This window comes from Lutjanus erythropterus, chromosome 7, assembly GCF_056507025.1.
Source record: "Lutjanus erythropterus isolate fLutEry1 chromosome 7, fLutEry1.hap2, whole genome shotgun sequence".
Taxonomy (NCBI): domain Eukaryota; kingdom Metazoa; phylum Chordata; class Actinopteri; order Lutjaniformes; family Lutjanidae; genus Lutjanus; species Lutjanus erythropterus.
Genome location: NC_139323.1, coordinates 10,446,712 through 10,467,304, shown reverse-complemented (window position 1 = coordinate 10,467,304; position 20,593 = coordinate 10,446,712). Strand labels below are relative to the sequence as shown.

The 20,593-nt window shown below is 39.1% G+C and overlaps 1 protein-coding gene across 1 annotated transcript; it reads right to left on the bottom strand.

Moving 5' to 3' along the window:
- Window positions 1-1,724: 1,724 nt before the first annotated feature.
- Window positions 1,725-19,103, bottom strand: inpp5d (inositol polyphosphate-5-phosphatase D). The gene is made up of 27 exons (XM_084722639.1): window positions 18,749-19,103; window positions 17,424-17,487; window positions 14,790-14,925; window positions 14,553-14,691; window positions 13,886-14,026; window positions 12,951-13,041; window positions 12,783-12,860; window positions 12,591-12,668; window positions 12,362-12,485; window positions 9,907-10,013; window positions 9,307-9,409; window positions 9,025-9,221; window positions 8,827-8,944; window positions 8,632-8,728; window positions 7,537-7,675; window positions 7,182-7,290; window positions 6,918-7,006; window positions 6,412-6,493; window positions 5,699-5,788; window positions 5,500-5,610; window positions 5,327-5,406; window positions 5,157-5,244; window positions 4,926-5,072; window positions 4,036-4,099; window positions 3,747-3,950; window positions 2,646-3,064; window positions 1,725-2,472 (listed from the first exon to the last, which is right to left on the bottom strand). The coding sequence occupies exons 1-27, from the start codon at window positions 18,886-18,888 to the stop codon at window positions 2,432-2,434; spliced, it is 3,276 nt and encodes a 1,091-aa protein (XP_084578765.1). The 5' UTR covers window positions 18,889-19,103; the 3' UTR covers window positions 1,725-2,431.
- Window positions 19,104-20,593: the final 1,490 nt, after the last annotated feature.

The following is a 20,593-nucleotide window of genomic DNA, read 5'->3' as shown; positions in this document are numbered from 1 at the left end:
AAGTATACTCAGCGTGTACTGAGAAGTATACAGGAAAGTCTGAATATATTTGTTTACTTGTACTTAATCTTTTATCTGACTGCAGAGGGGCTCTTGCATGACACAAACTCTAATGTAAACCTAGATGAAAGACAGAGATCTGAGCTGTCATTGTTCTCATGTTTTCATATTATATCTTATATTGCATCCAATACGATACCTTTTTGTTTGAAAAAATTGATTTATAAAGTCCACTAGTAGTGTACATGAGTGAACTTCAAAATCTACACTTAAATGTACATTTCACGTATAAAACATAATAGTATAAAATAAATAAATAGTATACTTGAAAGTGCAAAATAATATATAAATAGTTAAAAATGAGAAACAGTATAAAGTATGATGTAAAGTTCACTTACAGAAAACTGTAAAGTGTAAAGTATACTGGCAGCATAAAAACTAGTAGTTTACTGAGAGTATACTGAATATATTTTATATATATACATATATATAATATAGTTAACAGTGTAGTTTCAGTACAAAATAAAACTTTGATGTGATCTATCTGATATGACTCAGGCAGAAATCATGTTCATGGATGAGGTTATGTTAAAGTCACATGTGCTGACTTCCTTTCTCAATCTCAGATGTATTTGACATAGCCTTTGTTTCCCTGGAAGTTACAGTAACTTGCTAGCAACAGCAAGCAGATAGCACACAAATAAATTATGGATTTTTCTGCATTTGAATGTTGTTGGAGACATTTGGGATAATCTAAGAATATGTAAAAATATACAAAATATGTAACATATGTCTCAAGTTTTTAGACATTTTAATGCAGAAATATTACATATTATAGCTATAGTGTGTAATCACCAGAAAAAAGGAATAATACCTTCATTACAGTAGCCCAGAACAGACAAACCAAACACTGACCCCAAATACAGCGTTTTGTATTTTGCATGAGTTTCGCTGTCAACGTAGGTTCTCTTACATGTTTGGAACGGTAGGGTGAGCCAAGGTGTTTGCAATCTGCAAGCTCACTGCTAGATACCACAAAATTCCACACACCAGTCCTTTAAACGGTGGCAATGTTTACTTGTGACCCAAACAACAAAAGGCTGGAGGAATGTCTGAAAAAAAAAAAGGTCAGACTTGTAAATGACAAATGCAAGTGTCTCCTTTCATCTCATGAAACCTTTGACCCCTTGGGGCCTGCTAACCCCAGGTTGGGAACCTCTGTACTCGATGATATGTCCTTGGAAAGAGAACTGCCAAGCAGAACTTCCTCAGCCTTGTGGAGGTGCAGGGTATTGAATGGACCACCAGTGACGATTTGAAGGAAAAATGGGTAAATTCAAGACATGGTATGAAGTTAATTCTGTTTTAGAGGCCTTCACATCAGCAACCATTCTATGACCTGTGGAAATGTTGCTCAGTTTTGCTCACATCTGACTGAACAAAATAACGTGTAGGAGCTGATGATTATATATTTTTCCAGTACCATCACATAGCATGTCCTCTGTGATTTAAATATGTTGAGTGGCATTGATAACAAATGAATCTCACTCTGCATGCAGTTCTTTCAGGGAACAGCAGATGGAAGCAAATAACTGGAGTGTTCCAGAACTAGACTGGTGGCTACAGCAGACTTATTTATTTAGGTATTTATTTTAAGTTTCAGGCAATGTTTGTTACATGGGGTTGTGAGAAAAATCTAAAATAAAAGTCTAATCAAGCTGATATTTAAATTTATTTGAGCATTTATTGTACATCTTTAAAGCAAACATGTCAATGTCTGTGCAAGATAATACTGTGCGGTAAACATTCATTAGCTACTGTATAGTGTAAAACTCTACATGAAATGTAACAGTGATTTATAAGCAGTTTAATTTCAAACCTACGTTTTAATGCGAGCTAAGCAGAAATGTGGTCTGAAGACGTGTCTCTAATCTGTATATCACTTTAGCGGAAACATTTGATATTTTGGAAAAAACACCTTTTTGCTTTCTTGCTGAGATTTAGATGAAATATGAAACTACAACCAGGAAACAATTAGCTTAGCTTAGCATTAAGACTAAAAACAGAAACAGCTAATTTGGCACTGTCCAAAGGTGTTAAACCTGTTAATCCACGAGCTTTAGATGTGTTAGCTGCCAGATATTTTGTCTCCTTTGGACAGAGCAGAGCTAGCCGTTTCCCCTTTTTCCAGTCTTTATGCTAAGCTAAGCTAACTACCTGTAGCATCACATTTAGTATACAGACATAAGAATGGCATCGTTCACCTCATCTAACTCCCTGCAAGCAAGTGTAGAGGCACATTCCCCAAAATGTAAAACTATTCCTTTGGTGGGGAATGACTGGCTGAAGCCTTTTCTTTGTGTATTTTATGTTCCAAAAATGCAGAGCTGCAGGAAGCTGTACAGTCAGTGACCATCGGTGCAGCCTGGTCTTACTTCACAGAACGGCCCATCTTGGGAACTTCAGGAAGCACTAAAGAAAGAGAAAGAGTTTTCATCATCATATATTACTGTATAATTTGTTGAGGGATTTAAAGGCATAGTTCAGATTTTTGTAGGGATACGTACCTCATACAACCCCACTTCAAATAAATCTGAACTATCCCTTTAAGACTAATGAATCTTGAAATACGGAGTTCTCCTTACTGTCTTTGTGAGGCTGTGGCTGGCCAGGTCTCGCTGGCGGTCTCTGTTTGATGGGGAGCTCGGAGCTGTCTCTGTAGTCTCTGGGTTTGGGAGTCTGGAGCTCAGGAACACCCGGCCGGGACTTGGAAGGTAAAGGAGGCCGGTTGTGCGCCATCCCGCCTTCCGACCGTGAGGGCACCACCGGTTTCTTGTGCGTCGAAGCATGTGAGGTGATGGGGTTTGGAAGCTGAGGTTTGGTCTCAGAGTAGGTGAAGGAACGGTTGCGTGGGGTGGGCACTGGGGGGCGATCAGAGTCTCCGTCTGGAGGGGTGAGGTGGTCCCACTGTCCATGGTCTTGATCCTTGCTCCAACCATGTGATTTTCCCATTGAACCGTATAACGGATTGTCAAACATCTCTGACGGGTTTTCACTCTCACCCCTAAGAAACAAGGCATTAAAGTCAGTAAAGTTTCTGTTTCACTTTCTACTCAACCATAGCAGCTATTAAAGACAGAATAAAGATTATTTTAAATAGAGTTGAATGGGGTATTTATCTGTACTCAGTGCATTATCTACAGTAGATGGCGATCTGCACACCCCCAACTTGGAGAAGCCTTTTACAACGGGTAACTGAAGTTGAATCACTTATTATATTGCTATCTCCCTACCACCAGACTCCTTTAACAGAAAGAGTCCTCACAGAATATGTGAGTTACTGGTCTACTGCTACCTCAATTTGTTAGTTTCTTCTGTCATTGTGTGGCAAAGTTACACAATAACACAAACAAACTAACAGAGGAGGAGTCAAAAGAGTCCGGTGGCTTTGGAGAGACGGATATCTGGCTTATATGACAGCTGTGTCCCATCAGAAAAGGCTGTCTGATGGCAAAGTAAAGCAGTGAAAATCCTTAAAATATAGTCCACACTTAAACTCCAACACTCCTGCCATCTACTGTAGTTAACACACTGACTATGGAGTACCTCATACAACCCCTCTTCTAAATGTCTGAACTATCCCTTTAATGTTGTGTTATTTTCAGAGATGTTTTCTCCTGAGATTGAACACAGGAACACAAAGTTTCAGTGAAACAGGCAACACTGCAACAGAAATAGGCACTTACACAGGATTTAGAGGTTTTCCTGTGGGACTGCGTGTGCCCACTTCATAACTGCACTTCTTGGATTCTTTACTCCCTTGCCCGACAGTTGGAAGATTTTTTGGTGGCATGCTGTAACTCCAACCTTTATCTATCACGTTGCCCCTTTGGAAGGGCACTCCCATGTAACTGGGGTTAGAAATATCATGCGCTTGAGTGATGGAAAATCTGTCAACCGGAAGACAGAAGAAAACATCACACCATGTCATGTTTGAGGTATTTTGAAGTTACCACAAGTGAAAGAACAACTTACTTGTTTTGCTCATTGCCTTTGCCTTTGGATGTGACTGTGTCATCCCTTTCAACTTTGATGAAATCTGAAAGCACAGTGAAATAGGAATTGATGCTACAAGAATTGAGGTAGAAAGCATTTAATTCATTATATTCACTCAGTCAGGGTGAGAAGGTCAAATGCTGTTATGAAAAGAATAATGTTGCACTGCTGTGGTTCATGTTGCAAGTCGTTTTAATGTATGAAACAAATTGTTATCATATCAGCCACTCCTGATTGATCAGCAACTGAAAAGACAATAGACAGTGAGAATCTGGAGGGACATCGAGTCATATGTCAAGGTAAAGCAACACATCTGATGGCCCATTAGCTACCATGAGACAACAGCTAAAGTTAGCATTCGACCACTTCTTTATTAATGTAACGTTTGATAGTGTTACATAATACATGAGGAAATTAATTCTTCTGAATAATACTTCAGAATTAATTTCCCCCTTTCTTATTGTTTACATTTGTTTGTGACCCAGGTGCCACAGTAATTTGCCATTTTCAGCGCGCACGTTGCTAGCTCGTGGGAGGTTGTTGCTGTTTCCTGGGGACTTGACTTGAAAACGCAGATAGCGGTTGCCGCGATGCCAACTGAAACAAACGTCCAATGGCAGATTTAGAGTACAGAATACATCCGGTGATTCAGACTAGCGAGGAAGATAGGTTAATTAGCTAATTAGCTGCTAATGGGTTATCAGCTATGTCATTTTACCCTGAAATACGGCCTGATGTCCCTTCACATTTTCAGTATTGTCTTTTCACTTGCTGATCAATTGAGAGTCAGTGACATGATGATGATGAGGAAAATTGCCGCTGTCTGAATATGATGAATAAATAAGTCCTGAGCTGATGTCCAGACTCACCGTATAACTTCTCAGTGGGTTTGCCCTCAGAGGTCTTTAACTGGATACCACCTGTCAGTGTGCCCGTCTTCTCTCCGTGGTGAGTCAGTGTGACCTGAAACTCTGTGTAACAGAACTGGGCAGCTCGCAGCGCAACACAGCCCTCACCTGTGGAAATAAGACGCCAGCAAACTGTAATACTGCTCAGCTCAGTGTGCCTTCATTACAGACTACTACGTTTAAGTGGTTTACCGTACGACTCGTCGCAGTCTGTGGACTTAATACAGATGAGGATGTGCTGGTCCAAGAGGTACTCAGGGTCAGAGATGATGGGGATGAGCTTGAAACAGAGGAAGAGAAAAGTGAGTGTTGCTCGCCACAGTAAGTCATCTTCCGTGCTGAAAGCTTCTTCTTAATTTTACCTCAACTTGGCTGCCAAACCGAACTTTTATTGAACCATCTGAGTTCTCTGTGTTCTCTCCCTCTGAAGTCTTGACCGTTTCTGTAGACATGCAGAGAAATATTTGTGTTGATCATCTCGTTTGAAAGCAGGTTCCAATAGAATCCAGAGACCAATCATACGGACAAAACATACTCTCCAAGCAGGTGGAATGGTATTCAATGAAGAACTTGGTTTTTGATTTTGTGTACAACATGGCCACACAGTTCATGATCTGGATCCCACCTTGAGGTGCACTGTTTGGATCTGAAAAAAAAAGACATACCATGTAAAACTATGATTCCAGAGCCGGCAACATAAAGTCATCAGCAGTGAGCCGTAGGTGTGATCTTACCTTGCTTGGAGACAAACTGTGAGGCTACTCCAACTTCAAATGAGGCAAATACTGGTGAGTGGTCACTTGTCATGATGTCATTAGTGCACCCTGCAAGTTGGAAAAGTTTGGCTGAATGAGCTTGTCTCATAAAAACAGCATTTAAAGGGCGCTTCAGCAATTTTGAATTACATTTTAATTCAGTATAGGGATTCCCAAGAGACAGATCAAACAAAAATGGTCAAAATGTGCAGCAGAGCCTGAAATATCTGGACTTTTAGTGTAAGCATTTTATGTAATTACAACAATTAAATGTAACTGTAATCCATTACATTTACTGAGAAGAATGTCCACTTAAATTGCAGGTACTAATCAAAATGTTGGTGATTACAAAAGGGTTACATCCAAATATATTCTTTTCTGAATTTCTTAGATCAAGGAAAAAACTCACAACTTTCTGTGAAAAACTGGATATTCTCAAGTGAAAAAACTAAGAAATTCTCTGAGTTTTTTTTTTTTCATGGAAAATTACTCCCCTTTCCTGACTCTGTAAATATATTTGTATACGTACAATGTGTATACTATAATGTGCATACGTACTGAGTGAGGGATTTTACAATTGAAAAATAAAATTTTCAGTGCTCTAATTCTTGCATGTTCAGCAGATCTAGTTTCCAAATGACATTGTTATTGCTAAAATCCTTCTGAGGAAATACTCAAGGAAAATTACTCACCGTATGCTTGACAGACAACATGCACCAGAGGGTACGACTTCCTCAGGACACGATCACACCACGAGGGTAAGTTGTATTTTGTCTGTAGAGTTAAATCCATCATATGTAAATCAGAGTGTGGCAGTTCCTCATGCAGGACTTTATAGCAGTTTACACATTAAAAAGCAGCTGAGAGGTTGTGTATAAGAGGTCTGGTAGAAACATGATCAAACAGTCTTGCTGTTATGGATCAATTCAAGAGATCTAAGTTCAAAACGGTTCTAAGTATCTAAAAGGGAAATTTATTAAATCGATCTTGGTGTCTGCAGATGAGTTGTATCATAAATTTTCTATGAGCCACAGCATATCTCACATGGACTTTTGACCCAGATGCCTTGAAGCAAAAAAATTGTTCTCTGCCAGTTGAGGTTTGTGTTCGATGCTGTAGCTACTTGTAAGACTTTCTGCACTTTCGTGACTGACAGGAGCCGTACAGGGAGAGGACGTCTGACTAAGCAGAATCTTACCCCCGTGGTTTTGGCTTTTGTGTAGGCATATTTCTCTCGTGTGTCTCTCTCAAAGCGATACGTGGGCGCAAACGTGATTTCCTCTTCATCTATAATCAAAATAGAATTAAGAAGACATTTTTTTATTTTTGGTTTATACTGACAATAAATGAACGTATCCGGTGATGAATGGAACAGAGCTGATACAGAAAACCACAGACAGCATAAGCTAAGTAACACTGAGTGACACATGTCGTTGTCTGTCTGTATTGATCAGAATCTCACCAAAATGCAAGAAGACCTTTCCATCGTTCCTCTCCATGGTGAGCTGGTCTTTACTGAGGAGTTCCTGGTACTGCTGCTGCTTGATCTTTGTCACAATGTACTCAGCTTCCTGTGGAGGGAAACAGTGCAAAGTAGTGACTTTTCCTGCCTAAAAGTCTTAGCAGCTAAGAGCTAAGCACGCTCATTGATGCACTTACTGAATTACAGCACTGACAAGATGAAGTTCAGAAAATGTATGTAAAAGGATCACGTATGTGAGAATCTATGTTGTTATTTTGAAAATTTATATCAACAGAAACTATTACTTTTGTTTTGTGTCATTTCTATACAGCAAGCTGCTTTATCTATGACTTACTGTAGATGGGAATTCAACACGGTAGTTCAGATCACCAAGCCAGAAGAGGTGGGTGAACTGATGTGTGATGTCAAATGGATTGAGCTTCTTGTCTCCGAGGTTCAGAAATCGCAGGATGTTGGTGTAGTTTTGATTGCGCCTGCAAATACAGCAAAAAAGATCAACATCAACAACATGATTTAAGGAACTGATAACTGATTTTTGTATTTTAATTTTAATTTTAATTTTGGTATTTTTATTTCAGTTTTGCAACTTAAAAATGGAGGTCCTGTGCAAAATGTTGTTTGGGGAGGCCCGGTCCAGAGGCATGAATTTAACATTTGAATGCATCAGTCTGGTGCACTTTGAGAGAAACCAATGATCAGTTTCTCTCTCAAATACAAATCAAACATCTCAAATAGACCCCAGCAATTTGAACCTACAGGAAATGATGATAAATGGAAAACACTGCACAAACACACTGTATTTTAAAACTGTACACCTGCTAATTCCAGTTTTTAATAAATGTAACTGTAATCTGTTTACATTTTTTTTCTGTAACTGCAATGGAATACAGTTACCTTTTTTGTATCCTGATTACTTTATCCCATTACATGTAATCCATTACTACAAGTCTGTTTATTGTCATATGCACAACACTATATCATATACTCATATGCACAGTGACGCAGCCATCTGCAATGCAGGTTTCTTTCAACAGTTCTTTTACACATATATAAAAACATATATGTATAAAGAAAAAAATCATGTTAAACTGATTATCATAAATTCACAAAGCACCTGCTGCTGCTACTGTGAGTGTAACTATCTGGGGCAGATAAGGATAGTAACATCAACTCTAGATTTCTGAAGCTGGACAGTAAGAATATAGACAGTTAATCAAAGTGAAACTGTAAGTGATCGAGACAACAATGGGATTAAGAGAAGTGAATCCCCAGTTGACGTTACTCACTTGCTTATTATAATAGTCGTTTTTGCTGTCCACTTTTCTGCTGTAACACTGAAAACTTCCCTGTTGAGGGACTAATAAAGGAATATCTTATTTTATCTTATACAGTTTTCTTGGTTTACTTCTAAGTGTAAAATGTTGCTCACCTGAGCTTCTTCTCACTTCCAGAGGTCAGGTGACTGTTGACAAATCCAAAAGACGTACCATTGAACATGAAGGACACTCCCACTGCTCCCTTATTTCCTACAGACCAAACATCTCAGTGAGCGCTGCTGGGTTATTGTTGAGGGAACTTTTATAACAGGTCATTAAATTACTTGTAGAGAAGTGGAACTGCTTACCCAGAGTGTTGGCAATCCCCGTCTTCACACTGTCTGAAAAAATGTGGGAGATCCTGTTTTCGTGCTCGGGCTTGGCCAGAACCACAATCCGAATGTTCCACAGAGTGTGGATCGCCACCTGGATGTTACAGGATGATGTGATTCACTTCTGCTCTGCACCCGCGTTCAGTTCTTTGTTACTTTGTCGCAGTCGCTCACCTGTTTAAAGCTGATGTTTGTGATGTTCCTCAGGACGCCTTTCACCGTGTCTGCCCACTCCCTTTCGCCCAAAGGATCCTCCTGAGACCCAATGACATAAAAATCATGCGGGATGTGATCCGCCGTGTCGTCCCGTGTCTTCCCTTGGCCCTTACACTGAAACCAGGAGTTGATGTTGTGGGGAGGACCGGCATTTCCTGCAAGTTTATGAAGACGTATTTTACTGTGTTGTTTCATTATCACTCATAAATTCAAATTCATGTAAGCTGTTCATGTTGTTACCCATGTTCCAGGTGCCAACAAACACTGTGATCATGTCTGGTTCAGGCTTTTCAGAGTGTTTGTTCTTCATTTGTTGAAGTAGCTGGCAAAACCCCTCCCTTTTCTGGTCGGACATAGAAAAACGACCTCAGATAACAAACACATGAATTACACGTGACTGAAGACTTAAAGCCCCTGAAAACTTATTTTCGCATTCAGCTTCTTAGTATAAGCAATGGGCTCCTGCATTAACAATCTATTTTCTGATTTCTGGTGGTGTCACATACTAATCAGTCAAGATTCACGCACATTTGAATCACAATGTATTGAAAGTTGTGGGTTTGATGCCAGTGAAACCTGTGTTGATGACTTTCCCCTGTTAAGAGATTTGGGGGGTGTTTCCTTGTCTGAATCGAGGGATTCAGGACAGAAGACATTGTATGCTGTGCAGATTGTGAAGCCCCTGGCAGCAAATTATGATGTGTGAAATTGGCCTATATAAACAAAACTGACTTAATGTTGCCAGGCCACTGTCAATGATATCTTATCACTGAATAACATTGTTTTTTTCAGGGGCCTTAAGCTAACTCAGGAGCAAGCCAATTGTCAGATGTTTGTTACCTTTGTGTTATCAAACACAAACTCTTTACGCAAAATCTTCTCTTTCTCTGTCTCCACCACGATGACCAGTTTGACGTGCATTTTCTGGGATTTCACCAACTGCAGGACTGAAAAATAATTACAGACGTCATTAAAATGAGCAGTGCTGACGGTTTACAATAGTTATTAAACAAGACAAAGGTCCCTATCTTACACCTGGTGCGCAGCGAATAGCGCAGGTGACACAAGTGGCATTGCTTTCTTACACCGCCACAGTTGTCATTTTTCCCACGTTTGCAAGGCATCAAATGAACATGCGCCTGTCTGTGTGTCCGTTGGTGGTAGGTCTAAAAAGTCATTTGTGGCCAGGCACATTTGGTATTTTGTGTATGGCTCATTGACGTCAAAACCACTTGCCACAAACCCACGAAAACCTGGTTGAAGTTTCTGCGGCACAGTGGGTCTGTCTGCACAAGACAGAAAATGGCGTGTTTGGCTAAGGCGCACACAAACATCACCTCAGGGGAGAAAAAGGTATGTGTGCTCCTGTCAGAGTCTGACACTGGTTGGATTTACCTGATGGATAACTCATGCATAAGGAGATCTGTCTCCTCGCTTGAAAATCTTTTATCTTTGCCGCCTCCTGGTAATTCCACCATCGTGCTGCCAAATTCAGCAGCACCTGCTTCATAAAGGTGATGAGAACTGACTTTCTGATTGGTTTATTGTATGTTACACCCAAAACAGACCCATGAATTAATCAAAGCATGTATGTGCAGCTGATAAGGTGTATCCCAATGTGCGACACGCCTTGGATAAATTAAAACTCTTTCACCTTGCGCTTTGAACCATGTGCTTTAGATTGACATAATATAAGGCCCCATGAGTCTAAAACTGGGGAATCAAGAATCAGTTCCAGTTTGGAACCTGTTCCAAATTGCCTAATCCTTCAGAATCGGTTGTCTCAGAGCTTATCAATTTCTTTTATTGATGCTGGCATGTTTGGGGTTTTTTGACAGCTACAAGGTGTAAAATAATGACATCAATCTCATGCATCTACGCTGCTGGAAACTTGTAACAAGGAGTCAAGGTGTAGAGAAAGAAACTGTCCAAAGCATGGCTTCATTTCACAAAGAAACATGACAACCAGGCTACTTATAGTGTCTGGAAAATTATTATTTCAAGTAAGGGTGGAAACACCAGCAACTGTGCTGAGAACTCTTCCTACACAACATGGGCTTAACTTTCACTAATGCCATGTATTTGTGTACCACTGTCTTCCAGCTACACAACACATCCGTCACAGAGGATAAGTATTCTGTGCTATAATAATACTAGCAATACACAGGCAGGCTTAGCAGATTTTTGAGAACTGCTTCCAAATTAAACAGCTGTTAAACAGCAGAGCTTTTGTACACTGACCTTTTTTCTACACTGTGTTGCTTATGTTGTGACATAAGAAAACAGTTTTGTTGACGCTGAAAACCTGTGTAGGCTTACTTTTTACCACAGAGAAAATTTATCAGGAACCAAAAAAGGAATTGATAAAGAATTGGACTTATAAACTGAATCAATATTGGAATTAGTATCAATAAAAGCATATCAATTCCCCTTCCTATTTACACCTATGCTAGTGGCTCTGTGTGGTTTTTCTAAGGCACAGTCATACTTTGAACTACCTGCTAACATCAGCATGCTAATGTCAGTATGCTAATATGCTATGCTATATATGCTATATAACAATGACCATGCAGATGTTTGGCTGGTATAATGTTTAGCATGCTCACCACCTCAGTTTAACAGGTGGCTAACCCTCTCTGATTAGCACTAAACACAAAATTCAAAAATTCTGACCTGATGGTGAAAATGACTGAGGTTCACCACAGTAACTCTAACTCATCCTGAGAGAAACATGAATGTATGTATCAAATTCATCCATTCAATTGTTGTTTAAACATTTCACTAAACCCCCCCCTCTGTGGAGATCATGAATGACTATCAGGCTTTGGGGGGGAGATTACTTTAAAAATATATTCAGGTACAAAAAAAAAGTCAGTTAAGTAATCCAAGTACCACAATGCTATTCACTCTTTGAGTTTTTTAGACTGACATAAGTTTATACTGGGACTTGTATTTAACACGCCCACCATCACCACCTCCAATCCCAAAATCATTTTCAGTAGTAGTCGTATTGACAGGTTAGCTAGCTAACTGCATTTCTATGTAGCTAACATTAGCAGTTGGTCCTACCTGCAACATTAAATGTCTATTTAAATGAGATGTTGTATTTTCAGAGCTGAAGGCAGAACTTCACTGAACTATGACGTTGTTCCTCATTTAAAGAAAAAAAATCTTGAAATTTCCACTCATTGAAGTATTTTATTCCAGTCCAACTGGTCCGTCTGTCAGTTTGAGCCACATCGCTGGTATCTCTAAAATCAAAGGAGTGAAGCCACAGCGTGATGTGATTTCTTACTTTTGTTGTGTACAAAGTATTTGTCTTCAGGCCCATCCTTTGACTTCTTGAAGTAAAGCTTCCCACCTTCAACATCCACTTTCAGGAACATCTTTGTGGAAATACCCAGAGATTCTTGCTTGACCTGTGAGTAAAAGAGGAAACCGATCAAATTAACCACAAACTTCCAAACATTATACATTATTTAATAGTCTTGCTTTGCAATACAGTAACTAATTTAGAGAAGTACCTCAAACACAACAACCGGTATGAGAGAGTTCCTGTGACCGCCTTCATATCCAACACTCTCAAACATTGAACTTTTTGCCTGGAAAATAAAAGCAGAGAAGTGCTCAGTCATCTGTAACTGTCATCACCTGTTGGTATATCAACAACCAAGACTATTCATGATCAGTCAGTAAAATGAGTCATGGTACTTTACCTTATCTTCTATTGAGTAGAGCAGTTTTGTGAGCTGCTCAAGCCTAAAAGATACAGACTGACCTGAATCGGCACACATCTGAAATTAAAGGAAATCATACATGAGTGATGATAAGGCCTATTTAATGTCAGTTGTGTAATTCTGCAGAGGATTAGGAGTGTCACCCACTTGTTTTGGAAAATGTCCAATCCCTGGGGAGAGCTGTTGGTCCAGAGTTCTGTGGAGAACCTCCAAAACTGGTAGTACCCGAGAAATTTCACTGTCTCACCAAAAAGGTAAAAGCATGGTTTTATTCAGTCCTGCACATTGTAGTATATATCAATAGTGTGATCTTAAGTCATATGACTTGAACTTGAGTCAAAATACTGTCACGAATTTGATGACTTTAGTCAGTCAGTCAAGTTGCACAAACAAACCACTGAAGAACCTCAACCAATGGGGCTGAGGCAAATATTAGGGTGATAATGTAACATTTTCGCATTAAAATGTATAAAAATGCAAGATATGTTTCATATTTTGTTGAGTTGCTGTACATACTTTATACCAAATGTTTCCAGCAATGTTCAAATGCAGAGAAATCATTAATTTATTCAAGGTAACTGTGCTTCCTGCTAGCTGTTGCTAACTAGTTGAAAATGCAGGATACATCGGAGAGTTAGGGAGGAAGACTTTGCAGGTGACTAAGCATCAAAACTTATATATTACCTCAGCCATGAAAATGATTTCTGCTTGAGTCATGTCAGATAGATTTTCACCTATTATGATGGTTTTTTAACACTGAAGATAACAACTCCTATGATCCCATGCTACTTTAAACTTCATTAAACTACATATTTTGTTATCATTTTAATATGAGAGAGACCCCAAGGAGAAGAACTTACATATTGTGCATTTAAGATAGTTAGCAAGCTAATGCTTAGCTAACATTAGCATACAAGTGTAGATCAATCAGGCTTGAAACTCACAGTTACATTAAGACTTATTTAGGACTCTAAGTTTAGGACTTGGGGCTTAACAGTCTTGACTTGGGATTTGAGACTTACTTGTGACTTGCAAAACAATGACTTGGTCCCACTTTTGGTGTATATGACTGATAGCTATACCTGTTTAGATTCTTGCAGATTGTCATCATTAGCTTCTTTAGCCCAGGGAGGTGAGGATAACCATTCTGGACTTGTTCAGCATCCAAGCAGATTGAGGTCCTGAAGTATTCTTGGATAGCCATTTGATGCTCCTCAGGTATTCTGGAAACATGTAACACAGGTGCACTTCAAACACTTATCTCATTGTCCACACGCTAGCTAGCTACAGCCAAGCACACTACACTAGAGCCACACGAATCTTCCACTTTTATTCCAAATATCATGACATTTTGAATTTGATGCTATTCAAAATATCATGATATGGATCCGTCTGATTATTCTGAATTAGGCCTTATTCCAAATGCAACATTTTCTGATTAAGATATGGGATATAGTGATATTAGTCAGGCTTTAGGATGTGTATAAAGTACATCTGGGGTTTTTACAGCAGTTTGGAACTCATAACCTCTTGCCTGGTTAAGATCTGCTCTGTGCATTGGGAATAAACCAAGTAGCCAACACTTTGGAGGGCTGGGTAGAGATGTGTGCACAGAAGAGAAGCACACATTCCTGGTAGTGAGGAGAAACACATCTTCTTTTAAACATTAAGAGAAACTTGGATAGCAACAGGATTTTGGATATGTGCAAATATTGCACAGCAGTACAAATTTTGCAAATGTGAACATACGGAGACAAGTCCATATGCTGCAGTCTCATCAGGAAGGTGTCTGATAAGCTGCAAGGCTGTTCAGGAGACTTGGGGTCAGTGTCTTTCAAATCGTTGGGTCCAAAGTTCCTGGGTGGAAGCTGCGGTGGATTATTGGATTCTGCAGGACAAAGACGTGCAGGTTGTTCATGACATTTTAAATCTTTGGCAGGCATTTTACATTAGAGCCACTGTTCAGATGAAGGGAAGTTGTCTGACCTGGTTCCTCATCTACCTCCTCCTCTCTTTGGACAGGGTACTGCAGATGTGTGACCAGGCCCATGTTGGGACTGTAGTACGCCTCCACCAGCTCAGGCAGCATAGAGAAGAACCTGATAGGAACTCCTTCAGATGCCTGAGGAGCAGATCACAGCAGACACAACTCTCCTCAGACCTGAAATGTCACGTGGTGCTGTTGTTCTAGAGGACTTTTGTTTTTCTTTTGTTACTAAATCTGGTGACACAATCTTTGAGTGTTAACTCTACTTCCCATATGATGTCAGCTATGTCTGCTTGCACTGTCTCTGGCTTCTTCCAGACAACTACAGCTGCACTCATGTCATCAGCTAAGTTCCTATAGCAGAAGTATGTACAGTTCCAAGAGTTTCTTTTTCATACATTTTACTCAAAAAATATGTCATTCCCCAGACATTCCCCTGTATTTTTGTCATAAACTCTTATTTCAGTATTTCTCAGAAACACTGAGAACATAAACCACAAATCTCACCTCATGCTAGGGACTGACAGTGTCTACAGACTATCTCCGATATGAAATCTTAAATTTTTCTCATTGACATTGTTTTCACAACAGATTAAAGGTCCAGTGTGTAGGATTTAGTGACATCTTGCAGTGAGGTTGTAAATGACCAAACCCTGCAACCAGCTGAATACCACTCGCCTCACCCTCCCCTTCCAAGCGCACAGGAGAAACCAATGGTGGCTGCAAAACTAACAAAAAAAACAAAAAAGCTGTAACAAGAGTATTCTGTTGCAGCTTGGTTAGGTTTTGGCAAAACAAAACTGCTTGGTTAGATTTAAGAAAAGATCATGGTTTGTCTCTGCAGTGCGGGTGTAAATAGCCACATTGGCAATTATTTGCACTCTTTGTGCAAATAGCATTTTTGTCTGTGGATACCCAAGTGTGTATGTTTGCCATGCTACGCTGCATATATCCAGTTGCACATAGCCACAATGGCTATTCCACCTAAGGTGCAATAACATGATTGGCTAACAACAGCTGGGTGCAAGTAATATCTGCCTATAAAAAAACACGTATAAACCATCTTCACCCTCCCCTTCCAGGTGTGTGGGAGAAACTACGGTGGCTATGAAACTCACGAAAAAATGCAAAAGGCAAGAGTTTTTTGGCAAAGGTTTCCACTTGGTTTTCATCTGGTTTCAAAACAACAATGAATACCCTCTATTTAAAATATTTACAGACAGTAGATTTTGAAGACACAAGCAGACACTAGCAGCTTTCTGCCCCAACTAGAATGCATATTACACCTGACACAGCTTTTCTGAACAGGAAACAGAAAAAAAATGCCACTCCTTTTTTTGTGGTAAATGATAATGCTTTTTCTGTCTTTAATGTTATGCAGATGATACTCAGTTATATCTGTCTATAATGATTCACAAGCACAAGTGGCTTTCACTTCCTTCAGCTTGATGTAATTCTTTTTTCAGTCTTATACAACTTCGTTATAGACCAAAGGTACCAACATATGAAGCCAATGAAGCATCTCCTAATCTGCAGATTGAAGTCACCCTTGCCTTTATCATTCTTAACAAAATGACTGTAATTTCCTCAGCGTTCTCTTGCCTTTGCCTTCAGCTAGAGTCACTCTTCACCAGTCAATTATCATTTTTGAAGTATGGCTACAGTGGCTACCAGAGCCTTATGATGCCCTCCATCTCTGAATGTAAACCATCGGGTTAGCGTTTTTTCAGTAAAGCCTATATACCTCCACACACACACACGGAATCAGTATTATATAAAACTACAAATGTCAAGTCTCAACCACAGCTTGGGTCTAATGGGGGCATTTAAGCCATTTGAAAGTGGGTCAGATGTGTGCATGACAGCAGCTATTATTGCACCCTCATACAGTGAGTGAGGGAGTTGTAGCTTTGTCACCCAGTGCTATACTGTAATGAAAAGTCATCCATATATTAAGGCAATACTACAAACACAAAAGATCAATGTAAAATTTGATTTAAAGGTTGTCTCAGCTCTGTTTTGATGAAAATGTGATTGAAAAACAAGTCTAAAGCCATATTAGCAGCTCTGTTAGGCTGTAGCCTACTACTGACAGTCTGTGCTTTGAGCTAATTGCTCATTTCAGGATGCTAACAACAATGTTAACATGCTGATGTATAACATTTTCCATTTTAATTTACAGTTTTAGCATGCTAACTTTGACTAATCAGCATTAAACACAAAGTAGCCCACAGCTGATACTGATGGGGATGCCATTAGTCTTAGTTGGTACATTTGGGGACCATGATTGTCTGTGTAAAATGTATAATTAGTTGAGCTGTTTCAGTCTTGACTAAAGTGTTTGACTGACTGGCTGACCAACCAAACCACACTGCCACTGAGCCACACCGCTAGCATGCTTTAAAGTGTTGCTACAATCCAATGAACTGTTGTTACAAATCTTAATATAAGGTGTGTTTTAAACCAGATTACAATGAAGCAGGTGCAGCATTAAAAATAGCTGTGTGCCAGCATGTAGTTAATATTCAGAAGAGAAGTAACCTTTTATCTTTGCCTGCTGTTAACACTAACATTAGTAATTCATCTGACTTTGGACCAAAATAATTGTGGCTTGTGTCAAACTGTGAACCCACCTGGACAGAGAGCTTCTTATCCTCATTTGGCAGGATTCTGTATGTGTACACACAGTTCTGGAATCTGTGGTTAAAATAAATAAACATATGCAAATGTCTGTTACTGGACTCTGACATGTAGCCAACAGCATGTAGGGTAAAAATAAACAAAACATGCTGGCTCTTGTGTTCAGCATGCAGTCATATGGAAGCCATATACACCAGCGTGATGAAAAAAAGACCTGCTTTTGTATTATGACAGAAACACATTCTCAGAATAATGAGTTAGGATCACAACTCATTTGAAACTGCATTGAAATAATGAGGTAGTATCTCAAAACAACGAGACAGTATTTCAAAATAATGACTTAGTATCTAAAAATGATGAAATATTGCAAATAATGACTTAGTCTCAAAAAATACAGAACAGTATCTCAAAATGGGGAGTTAGTATCTTGATTTAATCAGAAAGATGTTATTGATCCCCAGGGGGGAAATTGTTCACGTTACAGATGAGATAGTGTCTCAAAATAAGGAGTTATTAGCTCAAAATAATGAAATGGAATCTCAAAATGAGTTAGTATCTGGTAATAATGTGATGGTATCAAAAGTAATGAGAAACCTTCTCAAAATAATGATTTAATATCTCAAAATAATGACTGTGTTTCAAAATAATGAGAGGCTTGCTCAAAAGTCACTATTTTGAGAAAGTTTCTCATTATAGTGACTTACAGGACCTTTTTTTTCCCATCACACCGGCAGAAATGCACTTCCACACAATCAGACAGGCTGGTTGGCTCTTCTTACTTTCTCTTTTTTTAAAAAATGTTGTCATACAATGACTATAACTGTGACCAGCTGTTTGAACTGTATGTACATGTGTACAGTATGCTCCTACGAATAAACAAAGTTTTACATATATATATATTTATATGTATAGAAGAACAGGCTGGGTAGCACTGTGAATGAAAGTTTCCCATGAAAATTGAGTTGCACAGGGCACAGGGTGTTACTTTGTGGCAGCACAGTATGCAAATAAAGGGGAACTAGTGTTGCGTTGCAATGCGTATGTGCAAAAAATGTGATATGCACTGTAATGCCAATTGTGATGCCAATGGAGGTTACATTACATATGTCCAAATGATGATTTTCCTTTTTTATTCGTAAACTTGATGCCAAAACAGTTGAGTAGCACAGCCATGGCATGTCAGTTTTTACTCCATTAACGAGGCTCACATCCAACTCATATAGCATGTTATCAAGGTTTTTTAAGCCTCAACGTCCACTTTATGAAACTGCATTAAAATTAACTGTGCAACAGTTAAAAACACGTAATGTCTACTTACAAAACACAGAGGGCATACGCTCCCTGTATGGACTCACTGTCCCGGATAAGGAAGCTTCCATCTCTTGCTGCTTTGGAAAGTAGATCCTCAGCTTTGGATCGAGTTATATTACCATGACACCAGGGTTGATAACTTGGCATCCTGTTTGTCCCAAGAGTCTGAGCTCAAGAGTTTTGCATCAGCTCTCAAACTATATTCCAGCAAACCAAAGTCGACTCAGCTTTTCTTTCTGGCTGTTTTCATCTTTTCATGGTGCGTACTTTTCTTTCACTTGTTCATCCCCTGCCTCTGAAAGCTGCAAAAGGAAGCTGCTGCTGCTACCTCAGCTCTGAACTTCCTCATTTGAGAAGTTGAGATAGGAGGGCCCTGGTGCCTCGGCTCTGCCTGTTATATGACAGATCCACAGAGCTGTAAATGGAAATACAGACTTTCGCTTGCTTAGTAGAAATCTTTAACATATTACTTTAATGATTAACCAGAATCCCGTCTTTATTTTCTGTACAACCGTTTTGTTAATGTGAACTGTCCAGAAAATAGTGAAGCCATGTGTAAAAACTTGAAGTGAAAAAGGGAAGTCACAAAAAGGGCAAATAAGATGTTTCTTACTTGTTTTAGTGAAAGAATTTACTGATAAAAAAGTATAAGGAGCCTAATTTAGTTCCTAGATGCATTTTTAAGTGTCAAATCATCTCTGTTCTTTGATCTAGAGTAAAACACGCACTCCTCTTCACCCAGAAGACCCTGCCTGAGTCTGACTGCTGAGCCGTAAAACCATCTAATATGAATCAGGAGAGCTAGGTGTTTTCTAAACTATACGTATACATTCAGGAAATACAAGTTTAGAATGGCTTGCCATGTTCATGTGATGGACAGGAAGTCTTGCAGAAATAAGAGGAGGAAAATAAGCTGCTCACAAACCACACGGGTCACATGATACAAAAAGAGAACTGCACAGTGACAAGTCACTGCCGCCTCTGAGGTTTCTGTCCTGCACTTGAAATAGGTCTCCCACTTTCACAGAGAGCACGTCAAAGTCTCAGACACGCAGTGACAGTGTAGACAAGAAACATCATGTCATGCACAGAGGACGTGAAATCATACTTTTGCTTTCAAGTGAAAAAAAGTGAAACATTGAGTTAAGACACTTTTTATATAACAGCATTTTAAAACGCAGGTGTTATTGATACAAAAGGAAATAAAGATTGAAATGAGTCAGTAGTTAACATATAACCAAGCAGGTGGAACCTCCATACAATTTTTATGAGATTTTTTTTCAGACATAGCATTTCCTCTGTAGAGTGACTTTATAACAGTTACAAGTTTGTTATTTACAAGTCACAAGGAACATCTTCCTATTGTGTGTGAATCATGACTTTCTGTCTCAAACATCATTTCTTTTGCAGATGATGTTAGATAAACCAACTCACAGTAAAACAGGTTTCATAATTTGTCATGCAATAGTGCAATGTCAGAGAAATGTAGACAAAAACAATAAATGCATAGCAGAGGAAAGTTAAGGAGCTGGATTATTATGAATGTATGTACAATGAAGATTTGTCAAGCACAAGCAAAGTAAACATAGCACTGGGTCTTCCAGCAATTAAAAAAAATAATAAAATCAAAATATATTTTAAGTGCATTTAAAAATACACCTTCTACAGGCATGCTAGCAGCTCTGCAAGGCTGTTTTGGCACAGTGGTGCTTTGAGCTAAATGCTAATATCAGCATGTCCACAACAAAAATGCTAACATGCTGATGTTTAACAGGTATATTTACAGTATTCATAGCTTAGGGTGTTAGCATGCTAACATTTGCTAATAAGCACTAAAAACAATGCACAGATA

What these genes read in the sequence shown, in the direction of transcription:
- inpp5d (XM_084722639.1), bottom strand. Translation starts at nt 18,888, where the DNA reads ATGCCAAGTTATCAACCCTGGTGTCATGGTAATATAACTCGATCCAAA. An exon ending in TTGGACATTTTCCAAAACAA is followed by an intron (nt 12,861 to 12,950) that starts GTGGGTGACACT and finishes CTTTAATTTCAG; the next exon opens with ATGTGTGCCGATTCAGGTCA. An exon ending in ATACTTTGTACACAACAAAA is followed by an intron (nt 10,014 to 12,361) that starts GTAAGAAATCAC and finishes ATTATTTTTCAG; the next exon opens with TCCTGCAGTTGGTGAAATCC.